Source organism: Chaetodon auriga, chromosome 8 (assembly GCF_051107435.1).
Source record: "Chaetodon auriga isolate fChaAug3 chromosome 8, fChaAug3.hap1, whole genome shotgun sequence".
Lineage (NCBI taxonomy): Eukaryota > Metazoa > Chordata > Actinopteri > Chaetodontiformes > Chaetodontidae > Chaetodon > Chaetodon auriga.
Window position 1 is genome coordinate 28414363 of NC_135081.1, and position 20604 is coordinate 28434966.

The 20604-nt window shown below is 46.8% G+C and overlaps 1 protein-coding gene across 1 annotated transcript in view; it reads right to left on the reverse strand.

Moving 5' to 3' along the window:
* The window catches only part of cpne4a (copine IVa), a 53608-nt gene extending 33265 nt beyond the window's left edge, over positions 1-20343 (reverse strand). Inside the window, exons 1-3 of the mRNA XM_076737048.1 lie at positions 20161-20343; positions 11850-12041; positions 2481-2663 (exon numbers count right to left, since the gene is read on the reverse strand). Of these exons, the coding sequence (XP_076593163.1) occupies positions 2481-2663; positions 11850-12020 (354 nt within the window). The 5' untranslated portion in view covers positions 12021-12041; positions 20161-20343. The remainder of the gene's footprint in view (positions 1-2480; positions 2664-11849; positions 12042-20160) is intronic.
* Between the last annotated feature and the right edge of the window lie 261 nt (positions 20344-20604).

The window sequence follows — 20604 nt, forward strand, 5'->3', positions numbered from 1 at the left end:
GGAGGACCCAGCCTACGGAGGACCCAGCCTACGGAGGACCCAGCCTATGGAGGACCCAGCCTACGGAGGACCCAGCCTACGCGGTCCCCGGAGGCTGCGTCCTTCGGAAGCTCCTCCGTCGGCCGCATCAACTATCGCTAAATGGGACGGTCTAGCCTTCGGAGCATTTCCTGATTGCGTCACGACGTCATAACTTCTTCCCTCCTAACGTGGGAAAAACACACGTACGGGGTGCAGAGATGCGCCCGAACAGCTCCTGACGCTTGTAAGAGGAGTGAAATGAAGCCTGTTAAACAACTTACAAATTGACCTGATGTGAATATCTTCACAGTCACAATAAGATATTAGTTGACATGCGAGCTTGTACCATTTGTAAGTGAAGAGTTTTAATAAGGCTAACAGTTAACTGAGCTCCACATATCAACAGGTCGCCATTGTTAATAAAAACAATCGGTGCGCAAAGCATCTTGGGATATGGGAGGCTGTGAAGGATAGTAGCGACGCGTCCTCCGAATACAGGGAAAAGGAGGACGCATTTGTCGGCTGCATTTGGAGGATCCTTTGAATTTGGACGAATTGGGACGGCCTTCGCGCGGCGTTGTGACGTAATCGGCCTTCAAATCCATCCTGCGAAGGATGCAGACCCTGAACTGGGACACAGAAAACCCTGAAATACACCTGGCAGGACAGATTAATGAGGGACAGGTGAGCTTTGTCAACGATCACAAACACGGGAAAACACAGACATTCAGGAAGTGAAACACCACTCATGAGCAGAGTAACAAAATAAAACAGGAAACAGATTAAGCAAACCCCCAAACCATAACATTACATTTAATTCTTTGATAAAATGTTTACTTAAGTCTGGACACAAGTGTTACTATTCACTGAAACCCTCACATGTGCTGTATGTTTAGATTTGATCCAACTTAAAACACCATTCAAAAACGTTTCTTATTGTTCATCTCGTCTATTAGCACGGACGCTACGTTCACCTTTATACTCACATTAAACACTGTTAGAAAGCGGGGAGTCTGTTTCAAGACACAATCACAACAGGAGGCTCAACAGACGCCGACCGCAGACAAACAGCCGTTTTTAAAACTGACGCGACATTGAGGAAACTCACCGCTGACGTCTCTCATTGATCCACAGATCAATTAAACTCCGACAAAAACGGTCTGAAACATCCACAAAGGTCCAGAAGATCCACTGCAGTGAAAATATTTAGTCCACAACATGAAAATAATCCACAGAAAGACGTTTGGTCCTTTCAAATTAGCAGGCGAAGAGCTCTCTTCCGCTCGACTTCTGCGTTTCCCGCGTTATGACTTCCGGAAACAGACAGACCGGCGCCATCTTACCTCCAGTTACTCAGTGGAGTCTCAGGTTTGAAATGAAACCTAACTGATGAAGCCTGGCAACCAGAGCCGCCAATATCAGAGTTGAGTTCGTGCAAAAGTCAAGCCAATCGCAACTGAACCTGCTGATGACTGACGCTTTGACTAGCCAATGAAATTCTGAACACGCAGTTCTACCTTCAGTGGATTATTTCGAGCTCCAGCTTCTCAAATCCAGGATTTCAGCGCTAATAGAGATCTTACACACAGTTTGAGGTGATAAATATGGTACATGGCTTCAATATAAAGACATACAGCCCAAATATAAGTACAGATACCTTAAATATGTATACAGATGGCCAAAATTTAGATGTCATGAATATAAATATATATTGATAAATAAACTGCCTTTTTTTTGGGAGAACGCCCAGAGAGACCATCAGAGAAAACCTGAAAATATTCAGTCTTTATGGTATTGTCATCAGTTTATATTGAACTTGGAGTAGTGGAAAGCTTCATGCTGTGCTCTGTGTTTTCCAGCTAATAAGGCATCGATTTAGAAATGTAACCCTTCTACTTCAGTGTGTTCAGACTTCTTTCACTCACTGTCAGCAGCACTTACAGTGATTCTGACTGCTTGGGATTAAAGTTCAAAGTGTTTCCTTTCAATAGAGACCAAAACCATGCAGGTCCTCCACGTGGCTGAAGAAGAGCTTTCAGTTTGCTTTGAGTCTGTCCTGGATGGATGTTTTAGGCTCATTTTTACTGGACTGGTATTTAAATCACAAAATCTCTCAGAAAGCTCACATTCAAATATTCAGTTAAATCTTGTTCTGTTTCCATCCAGAATCCCACTGAGGTTCATTTCCAACCTGCTTGTCATGTGTTCCACAATCTGTCTGCTCAGCTGACTTTATTCTTCATTTCTTTGGTTTTTTCTAAGACTTGAGACATGAAGCGATGTTTGTTTTATAAGATAAAGAACCTTTTCCACCTGATGACGAACACGATGCATCAGGTCACTCTGCAGGTGCAGCTTCCAACACGTGTTGGAACATTGCTCTTACACTCAGCTCTGAACACACACACGTTTGCACCTCCATGAGGTTCATCAGAGCGAGGCGTGTCCAGGTGACTCACCTGTCCCAGCGTGCACTCCACGGAGCCCAGGAAGTCGGCCTCCTTCAGGCCGTTGTGGCTGCTGTTGTTGATGTCGTACAGCTCGAAGCGCAGACGCTGCACCTCTTCAAAATAAAAGTCCAAAGTGAAAACCTTGGAGTAGGTGGGGTTTACGCAGCTGCGAATCACCTCGGTCCGGTCCACCTGCAGGAGACACAGAGGACAAAACAACATGGTGGATATGTCATTTTATGCTGATTGATTGACAGGCCATGTCTGGGAGACTGAAGGATATTTGTACAATCCAAAAATCTTTGGTTGATATTTGTAAGCGCGTCACATGATCAGAACACGAGAGGGAAAAGCAAAGAGGGGAACTCCTGCTGCTGAGACGCTGCATGGAGTCAAACTGTCCAACAGGCGAAGCAGCCTCCTGTCCACAGTGTTAACAGACAGATGGTGCTCAGGCTGGAGCTCCTCCACGCCACACTGTCATTAGTCACTTTAATTGGATTGTTAACGTTTGTGTGAATCATGTGAAAAGAAATCCAACATGGAGTGTGAGAGGAAACCTGACGTCCTCCCACCGACCCGCTGGACGTTTTCCTCAATGTTTCCTCAGTTTTCAGGCCCGTTCTGTCTGCGTCCGAGGACGTTTGTGAGACGCAACAGAAGAAGAAATCTGGCAGCCGAAAGCAGGAAATGCTCCCGCAGGTTCCCTCCATGTCCGATGTGCTGCCTGAGATAACTGTGCTGCTTGTCCTGCTGTGGACATCAGTGGACTGCTGAGGACTTTATGAGAACTTTTTCCTGCATGTCTGGCACCGTGAAACACGTCTTTTCACGCTTTACATCGTGTTTTGGGGCTTCCTACCCTCCACCGGACAGAGTGGACAGATGATTCTCCTTCCTGTCACTTTCACACACACTTACTTGATGTTGCAGCTGGTTTTGTGCCCTTTGGTTCTTTCTAACGTATTGATCTACAGATCACAGCAGAGTCCAGGTCCTGAAGGTCTTTGAAACATGCTGAAAGCAGGTTCAGCTCAGCGTGACCCCCCTGACGTGTTTCCTGTTAAAACGCCTCGCTGCAGAAGGTCTGAGAATGACTCACTACCATCGAATTAAGACATTAAGACAAGCGCTGATGATTCTCCTCATTCTGGATCAATCTGCTGATCATTTTCTCCATCGATCAATCGATCGCTTGCTGTGGAAACATTGTGAAAATAGTGAGAAATGTGTGCTGACAATGAGCCATCAATTAATTGATCATTAATTGGTTCAGTTGACTCATTGATTAATCAGTGAATCCTTTCAGCTGCAAACTGTTTAAACATCAGATTTTACAAACTCGCTGATGTACAGACACATATTTTACTGATACTTCCTTCGTGGAGTAGAAGTAAAGTAGGAGTACCTCAGATTGGGACTTCAGTGCATGCAGTCAGCTGCACAGGTAACGAGCTGAAGGTTAATGTTCAGCCTGCTGTCTTTGTCCTGTTGTTCCTCCTGATCACAGACCGAGCAGGTCAGACTCTGTGGAGCTGAAACCTGCAGTTTAAGAGCCCACCGCCGTCTGAACTTCGCTTTTTAACGAGTCTGAAGGGACGAGAGGCGGCGAGCAGCTTCCCGCTGTCGCTGCTTCACGTTCAGCAACGACAGGAATGACAGAAAACAGCTCGTTTAGCAGATCACAGAGAGCAGTGTGTGACGATGGATCTGCAGACAGTGAAGCTGCTGACAGACCTGCAGAGCGTCAACACACACTCACGTCCTGGAGATCAGCACTGAAATGTCTCCTCAAGAAACAGACCTGACTTCCCTGTTTCCTCCAACACGGAGACAAAGAGCCAGAAGACAACAAAGAGGACTCAGAAGTAACGACGCGAGGACGAAGTGTTCAAGACGACGGCGCGATCAGATCAATCCCCTCGCAGCACTTATCACTGTCTCCAGTCAGACATCGGTCGACGAGCCTCTCGTGTGAAAGGCGCCGCTCACCGTAGATCGACTCTGCCAAGTTTTTCGGCCTCTTTTAGCGCCTTGTTTTGTTTTTTTCAGCACGTTTCCTGTTCGGCCTCCGTTCACCACCTGCTGAGCAGCAAATAGTCGGAGACCAGCTGGTGGACATGGTGGAGCTTTGAGCAGCTGAAGAGCGGATCTTTCCCTCAGGAGGTGGAGGAGGCCAAGACAGAGCTACGACAGCTCTTCTTCTTCTTCACTGGTTTCGCTGGTGAACGGCGACGTTTGTTAGTTTGTCCCTCTGAGTGTTGACTGTCGATCTGTGGAACGAGCCTGAAGACACAAATTATTTCATTTTTATGTGAAATCTTAATCTGAAAACAGACTCGTAACTAAAGCTGTTAAATACATGTAGTGCAGTAGAAGTAAAAGTACCATAACTTGAGTACAAGTACTCCAAAAATGTGCCCAGTACAGTGCTGGAGTAAATGTACTCAGTTACTTTCCACCTGGACCAGCTGTTAATGCTGCTGATCAATGTTTGATCCAATGAAGCTTTAAATTCCCCAAATGAGTCTATTCTGAAACACCGATCAGATCTGAGATCAGACCTGAGACCTGAGACACACTCAAAGACTCTTCTTCTCTTCTTCTAAATCTGTTCAAATGTGTTTGTCAACGTGAGACGAAGAAAAACGAATCCGTCAGCCAACAGAAGAGAAGCGTCAGCTTCCTGTCTGACCTTTGACCTCCCGTCACTTCACCTGCTCACATTCTGACGTGAAGACGGAAACAGATCTGAAGTCTGCAGACTGAAGAATAAAGAGGAGGAAGATGAAGTGAAGGAGGGGGAAATGAAAACAGACCACAGACAAATGAAGAAGAGAGGACGCTTCAACTGCGTTTCCACCAGCGAGCAAACGACTAAAAATACTTTGAGAAGCATAAAGTGGGGCAGCGGAAACCAGGTCTGACCAGTTCACATCACACACACCCAGAAAACACACAAACACAGCAGAGTCCATCAGCACACACACCCAGAAAACACACAAACACAGCAGAGCCCATCAGCACACACACCCAGAAAACACACAAACACAGCAGAGCCCATCAGCACACACACCGTCATGTAGTCATGAGCTCCACGTCATCGCTCAGAGGATTTCAACCAACCCACACACTGATGTACAAGTACCTTTAACGTGTACTTAAGTACACAGAAGTTCAGGTTTGGTGAACGACTACGAGCTGTACGACACTGACAGTTTCCTCATAAGAATAAGGAATATAAGAATACTGGCAGCAGGATTTTTTACATAATGAACATAAACATAGTTTTTATTCTGTGTCCTCTTTATTTTGACCCCTCTGAGCCACCGTTTTTGTTTTGTTATTAATACTTGCTGGCTGTAACGACTTAATTTCCCATCAAAGAAAGTCTTATCTTATCTTATCTCATCTTGTCTTGTTCAGGCATACATTCGGCCTAACTGGTCATTAACTCCAGAGGCTGATAATAATAATATGAACATGAAGATTCATTTTACAGTATGTCTAAATATTCGGCCTCATTTTGAGAGTCTCCCTGTAATTCTCAGTCACGTATGTGTTGAATTCCAGCCAATAATCGACTGGTTAAACAAACGATGGTCGTGCAGATGCGAGCTTCTGTCCTGGTAAATGTCCCGACTGAAGCCTGACGGCCGACTGAACGCGGCTGAAACTGTTTGAGATGCTTCTGAGAGAAAATGAAGATTTTAATGAAAGAAGAGATCGATTTGAGAGAAACCAGCGAGTGGACGGAAGGAAGCCCACAGCGCTGACGCCGAGCCTCAGAACAATCAAACTTTAATAAACGCAGCCACAGAGCGAACATTATCCAGAATAAAGTCACCATTATGCTTTGATGACTTACTGGCATCGCTGGGATCTGAGCGAGACCGAAGCATTAAGAACCGCAGAGACAGATTATAATCCCCGCTGACACCGACACACTAAGACTCCACTTCAGACTAACTACCAGGCCTGAAGGGTGAAGCTCAGCGGCACACGCTGCACGCTCGCCTCCGTCAGCTCACCTTCATCCACCCAGAGAGCTGGTCCAGCTGCTGCACTCAGAGGAGCCTCAGCGTTACATCACTGATGATAACAACAACAACAACAACAATAATGATGATAAGATCGAGTGGAAATGAGTTCTGTGAAGTGAACTGGTCTTTCCCAGCTCATGGTTTGGCTCGGCACGAGCTGTGACACACGGCAGCTGGTTTTTACTCACTGGACTCAGATAAGCGAGCTGAGCGACACTTTAAGGTGACGCTCACCATCCCTGGAGAGACTCACCCTGAAGCAGCTCCAGCCAATACTCTTAGACCCCGTCCAGTGGACCTACTGCCCCGACTGGAAGGTGAGGATGCCATCATCTACCTGCTAAACCATGGCTACACCCACGCTTTCAACACCATCCAGTCAGCTCTGCTGGGTTTGAGCTGACAGCGATGCAGGTGGATGTCCTACCTGATTGGCAGACCACAGCATGAGTGGTTGCCAGTCTCTGTGTTGGACGGAGTGGTCAGGAACACCAGGACCCTGCAGAGGACAGTCCTGTGTCTCTGCCACCTTCAGACGCCCTCTGATGACTGTGCTGGCTCCCTGACCTGCACCGTCTGCAGGTCAAAAGGGAGCTGGTTGTGGATCTAAAGGGGCCAAAGCACAGATGACCCCTTTTCCATCCAGGGGGCTCAGTGAGGACTTTGCAGGGGACTAAAAGTACCTGGGAGTGCACGCTGACAACAAACTGGACTGGACTAAGAACGCTGAAGCCTTCAGGGCTTTGAGCCGTCTCTACTCTCTGAGGAGGCCGAGCTCCTTCAACATCCTTCAACGATGCTCAGGAAGTTTCACGATTCGCTGGGGGGTGCAGCAGGTTGACACCAACAGACTCAACGAACTGATCTGCAAGGCCAGTGATGTTGTTGGGTGGTGTTAGTGTCAGAGAGGTGGATGCTGTCCAAGTTATGTGTCTTCTTATGTCCTTGTCTCCCACCCACAGGAGTCCATTTGACGTAAGGCTCATTCCACCAAGACAAACCGCAGAAGTCATCCTGCCTGTGGTCATCAAGCTTTTCAGCTTAGAGTGTCACTGGAGTCAATGACGGGAATAATTTCCACCCAGTCAGCAGCTGGAACCCAATAACTTATTTATTATTCATATTTTCAGCTGCAGCTCCTGTTAGCAGTGAACTCAGGACTGTACGCACAACTATCAGAGGATCTGAAGGAAACGGACAAAACATGAAGACTCTCAGGAAAGTTCTGCATGACCTTCAAAAAAGCCATTTCTAGACGTTTATTCTGGACGGAGATCAGAGGTCATGATCTCCTCAGAGGTGAAGTCACGCTGATTAACGTCAATATGTTTCATGTGTTTTCAGATTTGTCTGATTTATGACTCTTCTCACACTGTTTATCCAAACTCTCCAGCGCCCCCCACTGTCCATCCAGCTCACTGATCGCCATCTGAGGGGAGAGCAAGGAGGCAGAGTTAATGATGAACCAGACAGTAAATTCACCATAAAAACCAAAACTAATTCTGTAACACTGAGTGACAGTCAAGCCTCATTTGCTAAGCTAGCATTAGCATCGCTGCTATACGAAGCCTGTTCCGCTCCAGGATGCTCTGATGGTAACGATGCAGCTACGTGAGAAAGACACGGTCAAACTGCAGGACTTCATGTGTTTAGCTTCACTGTGTAGCTTTGATTAGCACCCAGCAGCTAGCTTGCTCAGACCACATACAGAGCCGTGACGTTAGCAGTGAGGCCGAGGCCGATACAGATCACATTCACGTATTCATTTCAGACGTGGTCATTGTGGTGGCTAAAAACACCTGCAGAGCTAACAGGAAACACCTGCCCGCTCAGACCTGTGTGAGCTGACCAATCAGAGCAAACTGAGCCATTGAGGAGGACTGAAGGTAAAACACAGCGTTTCATACAGAGAGCAGGACGATGCTGCGGTCATGGACAGCGTGAGACAAATAATGAGCACTTCACTTCAAGCCGGTCGACACCTGACATAAAAGTGCGAACATGAAACGTGGACGTGTCACTTTCGACAAACGGCAGAGCTTCACAGTGTCTCCGCTGAGCTCTGCCTGTTTCCTCATGAAAAGAGCAGAAAGAGGAAAATCTCTTTGATCCGGTGAGATCTCACAGCGGCTAACGAGGAGGCCGGCGAGGTTTTAATGGTGACGCCGTCGGAGGTCGCGATTGCTGAGCATCACCCGGCTTCGCCTCCTCTGATGAGCACACACACGATTAACACAGAAATCCACCGTGTGCTCATTTATTCCACACACGGACTGAGAAACATCCTCATCTAATTCACACGAAGAAAGACGAGAGAAGACGGAAACTCCTGCTGCAGGAGGAGGAACGAGGAGCCATCGAGAGGAGAGACAGAGAACAGCTTTCCAGCCGTGAGACCGGAGGCGTCCTGCATCGGCCAACAAGACGAAAACTGTCCCACTTACACGATCAGCGATCAGAGGAATGCAGCCGCGGCCTCGAGCCGTGAGCCGGAACCGACTCAGAGGAAACGAACGTGAAGGTCCAGCTGAAGCAGTCAGAGAGAGTTTGAGCCTGTTGCAGCAGGCTGGTCATCATTCATTCATTCATTCATTCATTCATTCATTCGTTGTACAGACACACAGTCAGTTTGATTCTGATCTGATCTTGGAGTCTCATCAGTCTCAGTATGAAAGCGGCACTTTTCCGCCTGCTCTCTTGTTTTAATGTCAGTCTGCGGCTCGTCTCATCTGTGCTGCTTAATACTGTTCCTTTATTTTCCATGTGCACGGAACAAAACTCTGAACATTTCATATGAATACACAGCGGTCACACGGTACCTCTGTCCCGCTGCCACCACAGCGCTCAGAAACCATATGCCCTACCAGGGTCAAACACACCCAACGAGGTGAGGTGACCCACCTAAAAACCTGTGCTCTCGGCGACAGGACAGCGACACCCGTGGCAGATAACAGAAAACACCTGGACACCAGGTGACCATCATCATTTCTGACCCTGAATCTGACTCTTACAAACGGTGTTCAGATTTCTGTCTTTTTTCCAATCTGGGCGAAGTGACGCGTTAAGTCCTGCTGTGATGGATCTGCTGGCCTTTAACGACGCTGACTGTTTCCTCTGTGGTCAGCGGTCAGCAGAGCGGACGCCATCAGCCGTTCGCGGCCTTCAGACTGTCTTTGAACACCATCGTGTGCTTCGTCTGGAGGACTGGCTGCGTGTTTGGACCCGTTTCCTCCTTCAGATCCCAGAAAACCTGAAGCCAGCAGAGAATTCTGTCTCTTTCTTTCTTTCCTCCTCATCTGTCGTGTCCATAATGAACCTGAGCAGCTTCCAGACACAGTTTAACCAGCGGTTCAGCTCCAGATGGCTGACAATGGCGAGGACAGACGGGGACGCCACAGAGAGGACACACGGACCCTCATCACCGCCGTCATACTGAACCTCGGACAGAGGACGGACAAACAGCCTCCTCAGTCACATCTGAGCTCAACGTCTGAGGAAAAGTTTGACTTCTGAAATGAAGACGAAGAGTTCAGGTGTCATCTCTGACTTCCTGTCAAACACCATGTGAAGTGATTGGAGCACAGGCTCCGCCCACAGCTGCATCAGCAATGTCTTTATTCTGGACAGAGGTGGAAAGTACATGTACTCAACTGCTGTACTTCGAGTATTAGCTGTCCATGCTTCTGTCTGCGTCTGCAGAGCTCTTCATCCTGAATAACCTTTATTCACACAGCTACAGACGGCAGACAGCAGGACCAACGCTGCAGGTGAGACGACGCCGCGTCCACCTGTGGACCAGCAGCAGTGACAGGAAGCTGACTAACGGTCATTTACCTGCCGGAGCGATCGGACGAGACGAAGACTGAAAGACAACTCAGGAGTTTGACTTCGGTGAAAGTAACAGTACCACTGTGTAAAAATACTGTGCAACAAGTCAAAGTACTACCTTCAAAGTAAAGTAGAGCGCTCATTAAGCAGAGGGAGTACTTTTATTTCAGAAGTTCAATCAGAATATTACATTATATGATGTTACTGGATCACAGCTCGTGATTCATGTTAAGCATCACTGATGCTGCAGCTGCTGAAGGTGGAGCTCCTGACTGACATCACAATTTATCAGCTGTCAGTATGCAGTGCAGTAAAAAGTACAATATGAGTGAAGTCCGAGCAGAAAGTACCATAAAGTGGGAATGCTGAAGTACATGTACCTCCACAGCGTACTTCCTGACAGTACTCTGCTCTCGTACAGAGATCCAGTCTCTGTCTTTGAGTTTTTGTGTCTTTGTCTTTATGTCTTTGTCGTTGTGTCTTTGTCTTTGTGTCTTTGTGTCTTTGTGTCTTTGTGTTTTTGTCTTTGTGTCTTTGTGTTTTTGTCTTTGTGTTTTTTTGTCTTTGTGTTTTTGTGTTTTTGTCTTTGTGTTTTTGTGTTTTTGTGTCTTTGTGTCTTTGTGTTTTTGTCTTTGTGTCTGTGTTTTTGTCTTTGTGTCTTTGTGTTTTTGTCTTTGTGTCTTTGTGTTTTTGTCTTTGTGTTTTTGTGTCTTTGTGTTTTTGTCTTTGTGTCTTTGTTTTTGTCTTTGTGTCTTTGTGTCTTTGTGTTTTTGTGTTTTTGTCTTTGTGTCTTTGTGTTTTTGTCTTTGTGTTTTTGTGTCTTTGTGTTTTTGTCTTTGTGTCTTTGTGTTTTTGTCTTTGTGTTTTTGTGTCTTTGTGTTTTTGTCTTTGTGTCTGTGTTTTTGTCTTTGTGTCTTTGTGTTTTTGTCTTTGTGTCTTTGTGTTTTTGTCTTTGTGTTTTTGTGTCTTTGTGTTTTTGTCTTTGTGTCTTTGTTTTTGTCTTTGTGTCTTTGTGTCTTTGTGTTTTTGTGTTTTTGTCTTTGTGTCTTTGTGTTTTTGTCTTTGTGTCTTTGTGTCTTTGTGTTTTTGTCTTTGTGTCTTTGTGTTTTTGTGTTTTTGTCTTTGTGTCTTTGTGTTTTTGTCTTTGTGTTTTTGTGTCTTTGTGTCCTTGTGTCTTTGTGTCTTTGTGTTTTTGTGTCTTTGTGTCCTTGTGTCTTTGTGTCTTTGTCTCTGGAATGTCTTTGTCTTTGCCAAAGTACTTCATGGTGGACGGACGGCTCAGAGAGTCCATCTCAGAGTCCATCTGATGCTGATGTTTAGTTGGTCTGATCTTCACTCTCATCCTCCTGCTTTGTAGTAACACTACACGCATCATTCATTCACTCATTCACTCATTCACTCACTATTCATTCACTCCACCTCTGCCTGCACCACAGTAATCTTCTCACTTCAGGAACCACACCAGGCGGCGGGTGAGAGCGTGGCATCGGTTGCCATGGTGACCTACCTCCATCCACCGTCCGTGGGACTGCATGTTGAGGACGACGCAGGGGTCGGGTTTGGACAGGGCGTCTCGGTCCGAGATCCCTTTGCAGGTGAGTCGCAGCTCCACTTTGGTGAGGCAGGGGCTGCTGAACAGACCCAGAGAGTTGGCCGCTGACTCGTAGATGTCACTCATGGTGGGGGCGGGACAGGAAGTCTGCAGAGGGAAGACAACCATTGGACGGATCAGCGTTAGTGGTGCGGCTGCACGTGGCGGGACAGCGGCTTCCTGACGGACCGGTGGACGAGAGAAGAACCGCAGCTGGACACACTGCAGCCTCACAGGCGGTGCGAGGGACCAGCAGCTAAATGGAATTCAGCCATCGATCACGTTATTTTGACCTGTGCACGTGTGTGCGTGCGTGTGTGTGTGTGTGTGTGTGCATGTGTGTGTGTGGCCTTTGAAACGGATCCATAGAAGAGTTTGATGTCATCCTGAGCTGCAGCATCAGCAGGTGAATCCCACACCTGAGAGGTGAGCTCACCTTTAAAGGTCTCGAGTGAATCAGGTGCTGATGCCGAGCTGAACTTCAGGTCGGCCTGTCGGTGACAGACAGAAGCTCAGTGAACACTTCAGAGCCTGATGTGAGAGAATCAATGGTCTCATGTGTGATTTACATGAGAAACGAACAGAATGTTTCCTGTCAGGGTGAGAACGAAGCTTCGAACACGTCTGCAGAACAAACCTTCATCAAATTAGAACAACAGACTCTTTAATTTGAAACCACTCAGCTTGAGCTGAGGAAGCTGATCATACAGCGAGGAATAATGAGCACATTATGTTTTAAATGATGCCCATCTGATTCCACACACACACACACACACACACACACACACACACACACACACAGTCGATGCTTCAGTACTCAGTCCTGCATTCAAAATGTTACTGAAGTAAAAGTACCACAGATCAAAGTGCACTGAAAGTACTGAAAGTACTTATTCCAGAATCATGTATCATGTTATTGGATCACTGTTGTAGCTGCTGAAGTACTTTTGATACTGCTGTCTGTAAGAGTACACGAGAATGTACTAGATGATTATATTTTGTACAAATAATCTGAAGATAAATGTTGTGGAGTCGGTTTCCCCCAAAATCCTCAAACCCCATCAAATGTCCCTCACTTTCCAAAAAATGTCCAACCTGCCATCAGTGTCCTGACTGACCGTGTTCCTGTACTTCACAGTGTGTATCAGTACTTTTCCTGAGGTGAAGGCTGCTGACGTTCTCTCTGACAGCACGTTCAGAGCTCCAGCAGCTTCTCTCAGTCCACAGACGAACCACGGAGCTGCTCGGATCCTGGCGTCGGTGCTCCATTCCTTCACAGTGGCAGCCTCCATCACTGATAGAAACCCTGCAGGGTGACCTCCGCCCTCACAGGAAGCCACTTCTGCCGGGTCAGGAGAAGACATCGAAGCTCCCCCGGCAGCCACTCCATCGCCTCCGCCCCTAACGCCGTAACGCGAGGCTGCAGCGGTAATGTTCTCCACCGGAGGAAGCTGCAGACGTCGTCCAGTGAAAACATCCTCCACGCCAGCGGCTCCGGTTACACGACGAGGAAGAACTGAAGAGATTCAGAGTCCAGACCTCAGATCATTGGTCACTTTCCAGCTGTCAGAAATCACCTTCAGACTCCGTCAGGTCGCTTCGCCAGAGACACACTTTCTTTGAGTTTGAGGGTCAAACACACAAAATACAATGACCACAAATTATCTTTAATTCATCCTTAATTCATGACTGAAAACACACCTTAAACCACATCCTGGTGTTTCTGCGACACCAGAGATCCTTCGTCAGACATTAACTTGAAAGGGTGAAAATGAAACAATATCATTTGAAAAGCTCTTAATTAATGAATCACGTCGACCTTCAGGGACACGAGACGTCCCTCACAGTTTACCAGTCCATTAATTATCATCTAAAGGTTCGTTTCCTTGTTTAACAGGAGGAGTCTCAAAGATTTTTAGTGTAAGTTAATGATCATTTTAAGAATTTTCATTCAGTTTTGACACGTTTATTGGTTGGTTGAATTACTGGGTTCTTTTCATCTTTCCAGCTTTAGATGTTAACGAAGTGACGGCTTGTTACAGTCCATTAATGTTCAGATGAGATGCTAACTAGCTAAGTGCCGCAGTCATGAGGACACTGGACATTTTGAAAGACAGGAGAGAAACCGACAGTCACGATGACGTCTTTAAAGCTGCTGCGTTTTAGCTTTTACATGCCAAAAACTTCATGGTTGAAGTTTCTGATGTGAAGGTCTGTATGAGTCCGTCCAGAACCCAAACAAAGTCCAGGAAGAGTTCTCGGTTCTGAACCACGTCAGGACATCTGCTCTCCGTTAGCTTAGCTTAGCAAATGACCGTGAAGAATGACTTAAAGTCTAAGCTCCGTCTGTCAATCAGTGAGTTCACGTGAACTTAAAGAAGCTGCTCTGTCATCGCGGCCTCTGCAGGTCAAAGGTCACGAATCCAGATAAACAGCATTCGAGTCCGAGTCACAGGGACGGTCTGCATCAGCAGCTCTGTAGGGACAGAAGAAGGAAGGACAGAAGGACGGACGGATGGCCTTTATTCTATGATGATCGACGTTCAGGCTAATTTTAACTGCTTGTAATACTTCTAACGTAACACCGGATCATACTCCATTAACCGACCGGATGGTTTGTACGTATGATGAGGAGCTTTAGCTCTTAAATAGATGCAGTGAAGCTGAAGTACCTCAAACCTGCACTTACTTGAGTAAATGTACTCTGTTACTTTGCGCCCTGACCGTGGAGGACTCTGTCCACCGGGTCCACGAGACGGAGGTCAGCTGCTCTGACGGAGCGTCGCGTCGCAGGAAGGAGCGAACTCAAGCTAACAGGAGCTTTACTTTAGCTCGTGGTCCAATAATGTAAATCTACTGTACGAGTCTGAATGAATGAATGCATGAGCTGTTAGTTCACTTAATAATTCAGAGATGATGTATTTATGCAAAGCAGCTCGCAGTCAAGTTCATAATGAAGGGGATGAATAATGGATGCGTCGGATCACAGGAAGTCCTACATTAGAGCTAAAGTGTTTCCAGTTAGAATCTGAGTCCTCTCTTCAGTGCCTGTCACTGCACTCAGTCCCAGAGGACAGGGATGACCTTTGACCTCTGCTCTTTTTCCATCCTCCATCCTTTTCAAAGCCTCACAAGGATCCCACCTCAGCGTCTGTGCTCGAGCTGAATATTTAATTCAACTCAAACTTCAACTAAATTCAATCTAAATAAAACAACAAACAAACTGGTTTCTGCTTTTCGTCCACTGCCACTGTGTGAACATGAACTCACTCGTTAACGGAGATGAACAGCAGGTGGAGCTGATTCTGTGGTCGCTTAAAACCACCACAGAAGAAGAGACTCAACGAGACAAGGCCATTCAAAGAGCGGAGGCCAAAGGTCAAACCATGTAGCTCATGAGCTAATAGGAAACATGCTAGCACCAGTCAGTCACAATGACTGCGTTATCGTCTTCTGTGTCCTCGGCGCTAGACAGTTTAGTCCCTTTGACGGTTTGTCCTCAGGATTTTTCATCATTTCATTCATAAACTAAAGAGTTTTTAAAGGACATGCTCTTCAAGTTAGCTAACGTGCTAATAGTCAAGCGGTATGCTTGTTAGCTTGGTTGTTATTGTGACAGTAAGCTAGCACAGGTTATCAACAGCTGCGTGTCCTCTAGTGTCCTCGCTGTGTCTCTGCTGTAGAGAGTCTAGACTCTGACTCCCAGCTTCATTGAAACTGGACGGTGACACACGGCTAATGAGCTAGCCTAGCGTCCTCCGTCCACTCACAGCTCAGCTGGTCATCAGGTGAATCTGTGCGTCACGAACGTTGAACAAAGACCTCGTGAGTGAATCACTGATCAGCACGATCACGCTGAAATTGATTGATTTGTAAATTCTGCTGTTTTAAATGCTGGTGTGACTTCAGGCTGATGACTTCCTGTCAACACCCACCCCAACAGCAGCGTCCAATGACAGAGCACGCTATAATCCAAAGGTTTCTGTCTGGGTTTTGGGGTCTCCACATGGTAACATGATTTGAACGTTTTTAGAACGTAAACCCTTTAACAAAAGCATTTGAGGAACTGTCGTTACTGTCCGTTTAAAACACGACTCCTGACGTAGCTCGTCTTCATCCGTCTTGTGTGAGATGAAGTCGGCGGCAGACAATCCCTTTGCTGTAGACTGTGGTGCGAGCTCAGCAGGTGGAGGTCGGGAGGAGGGGTGGAGCGTTTCGTGGAGCCCCGCTGAAGCTTCACGCCGCAGCCTTCAGCTGTTCAGTCAAGCGGCAGATGAATCTCCCACCAGCTGCGGCTCCTGCACGCCGACATCCAGCAGCAGATTAAAGAGCTGCTCATGAAAATCACATCACACAGATCCCAGCTCAGCTGCAGCACTACAACGCACTTAATAATTCATGCCATTCAGAGGCCCTGCTGGCTGTCAGCGGAGGATTCTGGGTAACGGCGCTGCTTTCTGCTCAGCGGCGGCACAAACAAAATGTTTGTGGAGAACCATAACAACTATCAGAGCTTCACACTGAGGAGCAGCAGACAGAGAGGAGGCGTCACATGGTCGACTCCTGGTGTTTGACCCCTGGTGGCCAAACACGGAACTGCAGGTACAAACTCCTACAGCCCAGAAATCACTCCTCACTCTTTGTATTATCAGTCAAAAAACAACTGAAGCAGGTTTAAACCAGAGTCAAACCAGGTTTAAACCAGAGTCAAACCAGGTTTAAATCAGGGTCAAACCAGGTTTAAACCAGAGTCAAACCACAGTCAAACCAGGTTTAAATCAGGGTCAAACCAGGTTTAAACCAGAGTCAAACCACAGTCAAACCAGGTTTAAACCAGAGTCAAACCAGGTTTAAATCAGAGTCAAACCAGGTTTAAACCAGAGTCAAACCAGGTTTAAATCAGGGTCAAACCAGGTTTAAACCAGAGTCAAACCACAGTCAAACCAGGTTTAAACCAGAGTCAAACCAGGTTTAAACCAGAGTCAAACCACAGTCAAACCAGGTTTAAACCAGAGTCAAACCAGGTTTAAATCAGAGTCAAACCAGGTTTAAACCAGAGTCAAACCAGGTTTAAATCAGGGTGAAACCAGGTTTAAATCAGAGTCAAACCAGGTTTAAATCAGAGTCAAACCAGGTTTAAACCAGAGTCAAACCACAGTCAAACCAGGTTTAAACCAGAGTCAAACCAGGTTTAAATCAGAGTCAAACCAGGTTTAAATCAGGGTCAAACCAGGTTTAAATCAGAGTCAAACCAGGTTTAAACCAGAGTCAAACCAGGTTTAAATCAGGGTCAAACCAGGTTTAAATCAGAGTCAAACCAGGTTTAAACCAGAGTCAAACCAGGTTTAAACCAGAGTCAAACCAGGTTTAAATCAGAGTCAAACCAGGTTTAAACCAGTCAAACCAGGTTTAAATCAGAGTCAAACCTGGTTTAAACCAGAGTCAAACCTGGTTTAAATCAGAGTCAGTATGTGTGTAATAAAACTTTACAGTGAGATAACAGACACGAGACGTCTCTACAGATCCAGCTTCTTTGTCAACATATGGTTTGATTTTCAGACTTGGGTTTCTGGTTCTGGTTGGATCATGTTAGCAGAGCAGGCTCAGTAGACCCAGACCCAGACCCAGACCCAGACCCGTCAGTGGCTGCTGGTGAACTGCTGACTGTTTCCAGTTAAAGGTGTGAATGAATCAGGATGCTTGTGGATGAAGGCTCGCAGTGCGGAGAGTTTTTTATTCAACCTTTATTTGATCTCATTCAGCCTCCTTCAGAGACGACAGGGAGCCACAGACCGACAGACTTTATTGGTTTCGGTCACCCTGGACTGGACGCAGCAGTGTGTGTTAATGAAGTTGGTTCAGGGACACGTTCAGCTGCCCTCCATCAGTTTTCTTTAACCACACTCAGGACGTGATCTGACAGGGAAACTCTTTCTTTCTTCTTGCCGTCTGACTTCAGCTCGTACTTTGGGTTTCATCATGTGACGCGTTTGCAGACAGGTGTGGACTCCAAGCAGGTGTTTTTGGAGCATCCCAGTCTTGTTGCTCCTGTCCCAGCGTGTTTGAAACGTGTTGCTGCATCAGATTCAGAGTCAGCAGATTTTTACAGAAATCAGTGAAGCTGATGAGGACAAACATCAAATATGTCGTCTTATTCTTTTGACAGCTTCACGTTTGTCCCCTGAAGTTTGACGTGTTTCAGAGCGTTTTTGACACTGACGTTTATACGAGCTGCAGCCTGGACAGCACCGCAGTCACCTTACGGCCACTAGAGGTCGCCTCCAAACAACATCGTCCCAAAGTCGACCTGTACGGCTGTTATCTGATGAAGGGCTCCACCCTGCTGAGGTGAAGCACACCTGGACTCTGCTCTGGACTGCAGCACTCTGAAGACCCCCGTCTGGTCCTGCTGAGGCAGGAACAGATTTCTGATCACTCCTTTAGTTTGATGAGTGAAGTGACGCAGATCTCCTTCAGCAGAGCGACTGAACACAAAACACCACGTCAGCACTTCCACTGCTTTAAAGCACAACATCCACCCAGACAGACGCTTCATCAGCCTGCAGGCGCTTCACCGAGTCCAGATCAGACCTGCAGCCAGAGTCCAGATCAGACCTGCAGCCAGAGTCCAGATCAGACCTGCAGCCAGAGTCCAGATCAGACCTGCAGCCAGAGTCCAGATCAGACCTGCAGCCAGAGTCCAGATCGGACTTGCAGCCAGAGTCCTGATCAGACCTGCAGCCAGAGTCCTGATCAGACCTGCAGCCAGAGTCCAGATCGGACCTGCAGCCAGAGTCCAGATCAGACCTGCAGACCTGCAGCCAGAGTCCATATCAGACCTGCAGACCTGCAGCCAGAGTCCAGATCAGACCTGCAGCCAGAGTCCAGATCAGACCTGCATGTATCACTGGTCTTCATCTCTGCTCTTCCTCACCTCATGTCACTGCTCTGTGCAAATCAGCTCAACAGATTCAAACTATGTGTGTTTGGTCCATTGAGACACACACACACAAACACACACACACACACACACACAATGATGACTTCAGAGTACAGCTCATAAAACCAAATCTGATTCTAACAAAACTAAAACCCTCAACAAAAACTGAAGAGACCGATCCTCACAAAGACAGACAGGAGGACAGACAGACAAGAGGACAGACAGACGGACAGGAGGACAGACGGACAGGAGGACAGACAGACGGACAGGAGGACAGACGGACAGGACAGACAGACAGGAGGACAGACAGACAGACAGACAGACAGGAGGACAGACAGACGGACAGGAGGACAGACAGACGGACAGGAGGACAGACGGACAGGAGGACAGACAGACAGGAGGGCAGGCGGCTCTGCTGGATGTGAATCACTGCAGGACGTGGAGGCTTTTGGTTAAGACTGTTTTTTCTAATAATCTATAAACTGTTCAGACCTTTAAAATAAATCAAATCATCAATAAATGATCAATTAACTTTTTACACATGATTAGTTTTATCTTAGAAATCACAAATCTGCTGACGGTATGATAATATATGAAATATATGATAATATAACAACCATATTATAGCAATGTTATAAGATAAGATAAGATAAGGCACGGTCTGCAACCACAAAGGGAAATTCACTTGTTACAGCAGCAGAATAAAAAGGAGATGAAGAACAAACAGACGATGAAGAAGAAATGTCCATAAAATACATACGAAATATGTATTCATGTATTCATGTATGTATGAATAAGTGAATTATAATCTGTCAGATAATAACAATGTTAGAATAATCTATACCCAAACACAGACGAATGAATGAATGAATGAATGAATGAATGACATCAGTGAGTGGATGAATGAGTGAATGAATGAGTCAGTGAATAAATGGAGTGAGTGGATGAATGAGTGAATGAGTGAGGTTTTCCTGGTTGCAGCCCTGCTTTCATACCGGCACCATAAATTCATGTAAAGCAGATTCATCCTGTCATATTTCAAACAGAAGACCAGAGGACGAGTCCAGCTGCCGTCCAGAGTCAGTTTGAACACCATGACAGAAATATTCAGTCATCAACAAACAGCAGAAGAACAAACGGATGAGAGAAGACAGAGGGGCAGGAAGCTGATCTGAGATCAGGAGGACACATGAGCTCAGAGACATCAGCAGCCGTGAAGTTCATGAGACAGAGAGACGAGAGACAGTCAAAACCCTCAGAGACAAGAGACTTCCTGTGGTTTCTCACCTGCTCACAGGTGCGTGAAGAAGAGGATCCGCAGCGAGAAAAGCATCAGAAAGTTTCCAGTTTCAGCTCAGACGGACTGAACTGAGATCAGCTCCACGCGGACGGACACTCAGCTTCATCCTCCTCCTCCTCCTCCGCCTCCTGCTGCTGCTGCTGCTCCTCTGGCTGCCGGAGAGCTTCTACAGCCTCCTGCCGCCTCTCGCAGCTTTATGACGGGGGAAGCCTCACACGCACCAGGGAGAGGAGGAGGAGGAGGAGGAGAAGGTGGAGGAGACAGGAGGAGAGCGCCTCCTGCAGGCCGAGCACAGGAAACACAGGCCGGGGAGGAGAATTACTCTACACCGTCAGTTTCAAATAAATACTATTTGTACCAGAGTATTTCTACACTGTCTTTGACCTGTGTACCTCTTCCACTCCGTCACTGTCAGCTTGTCGTTGGAGTCT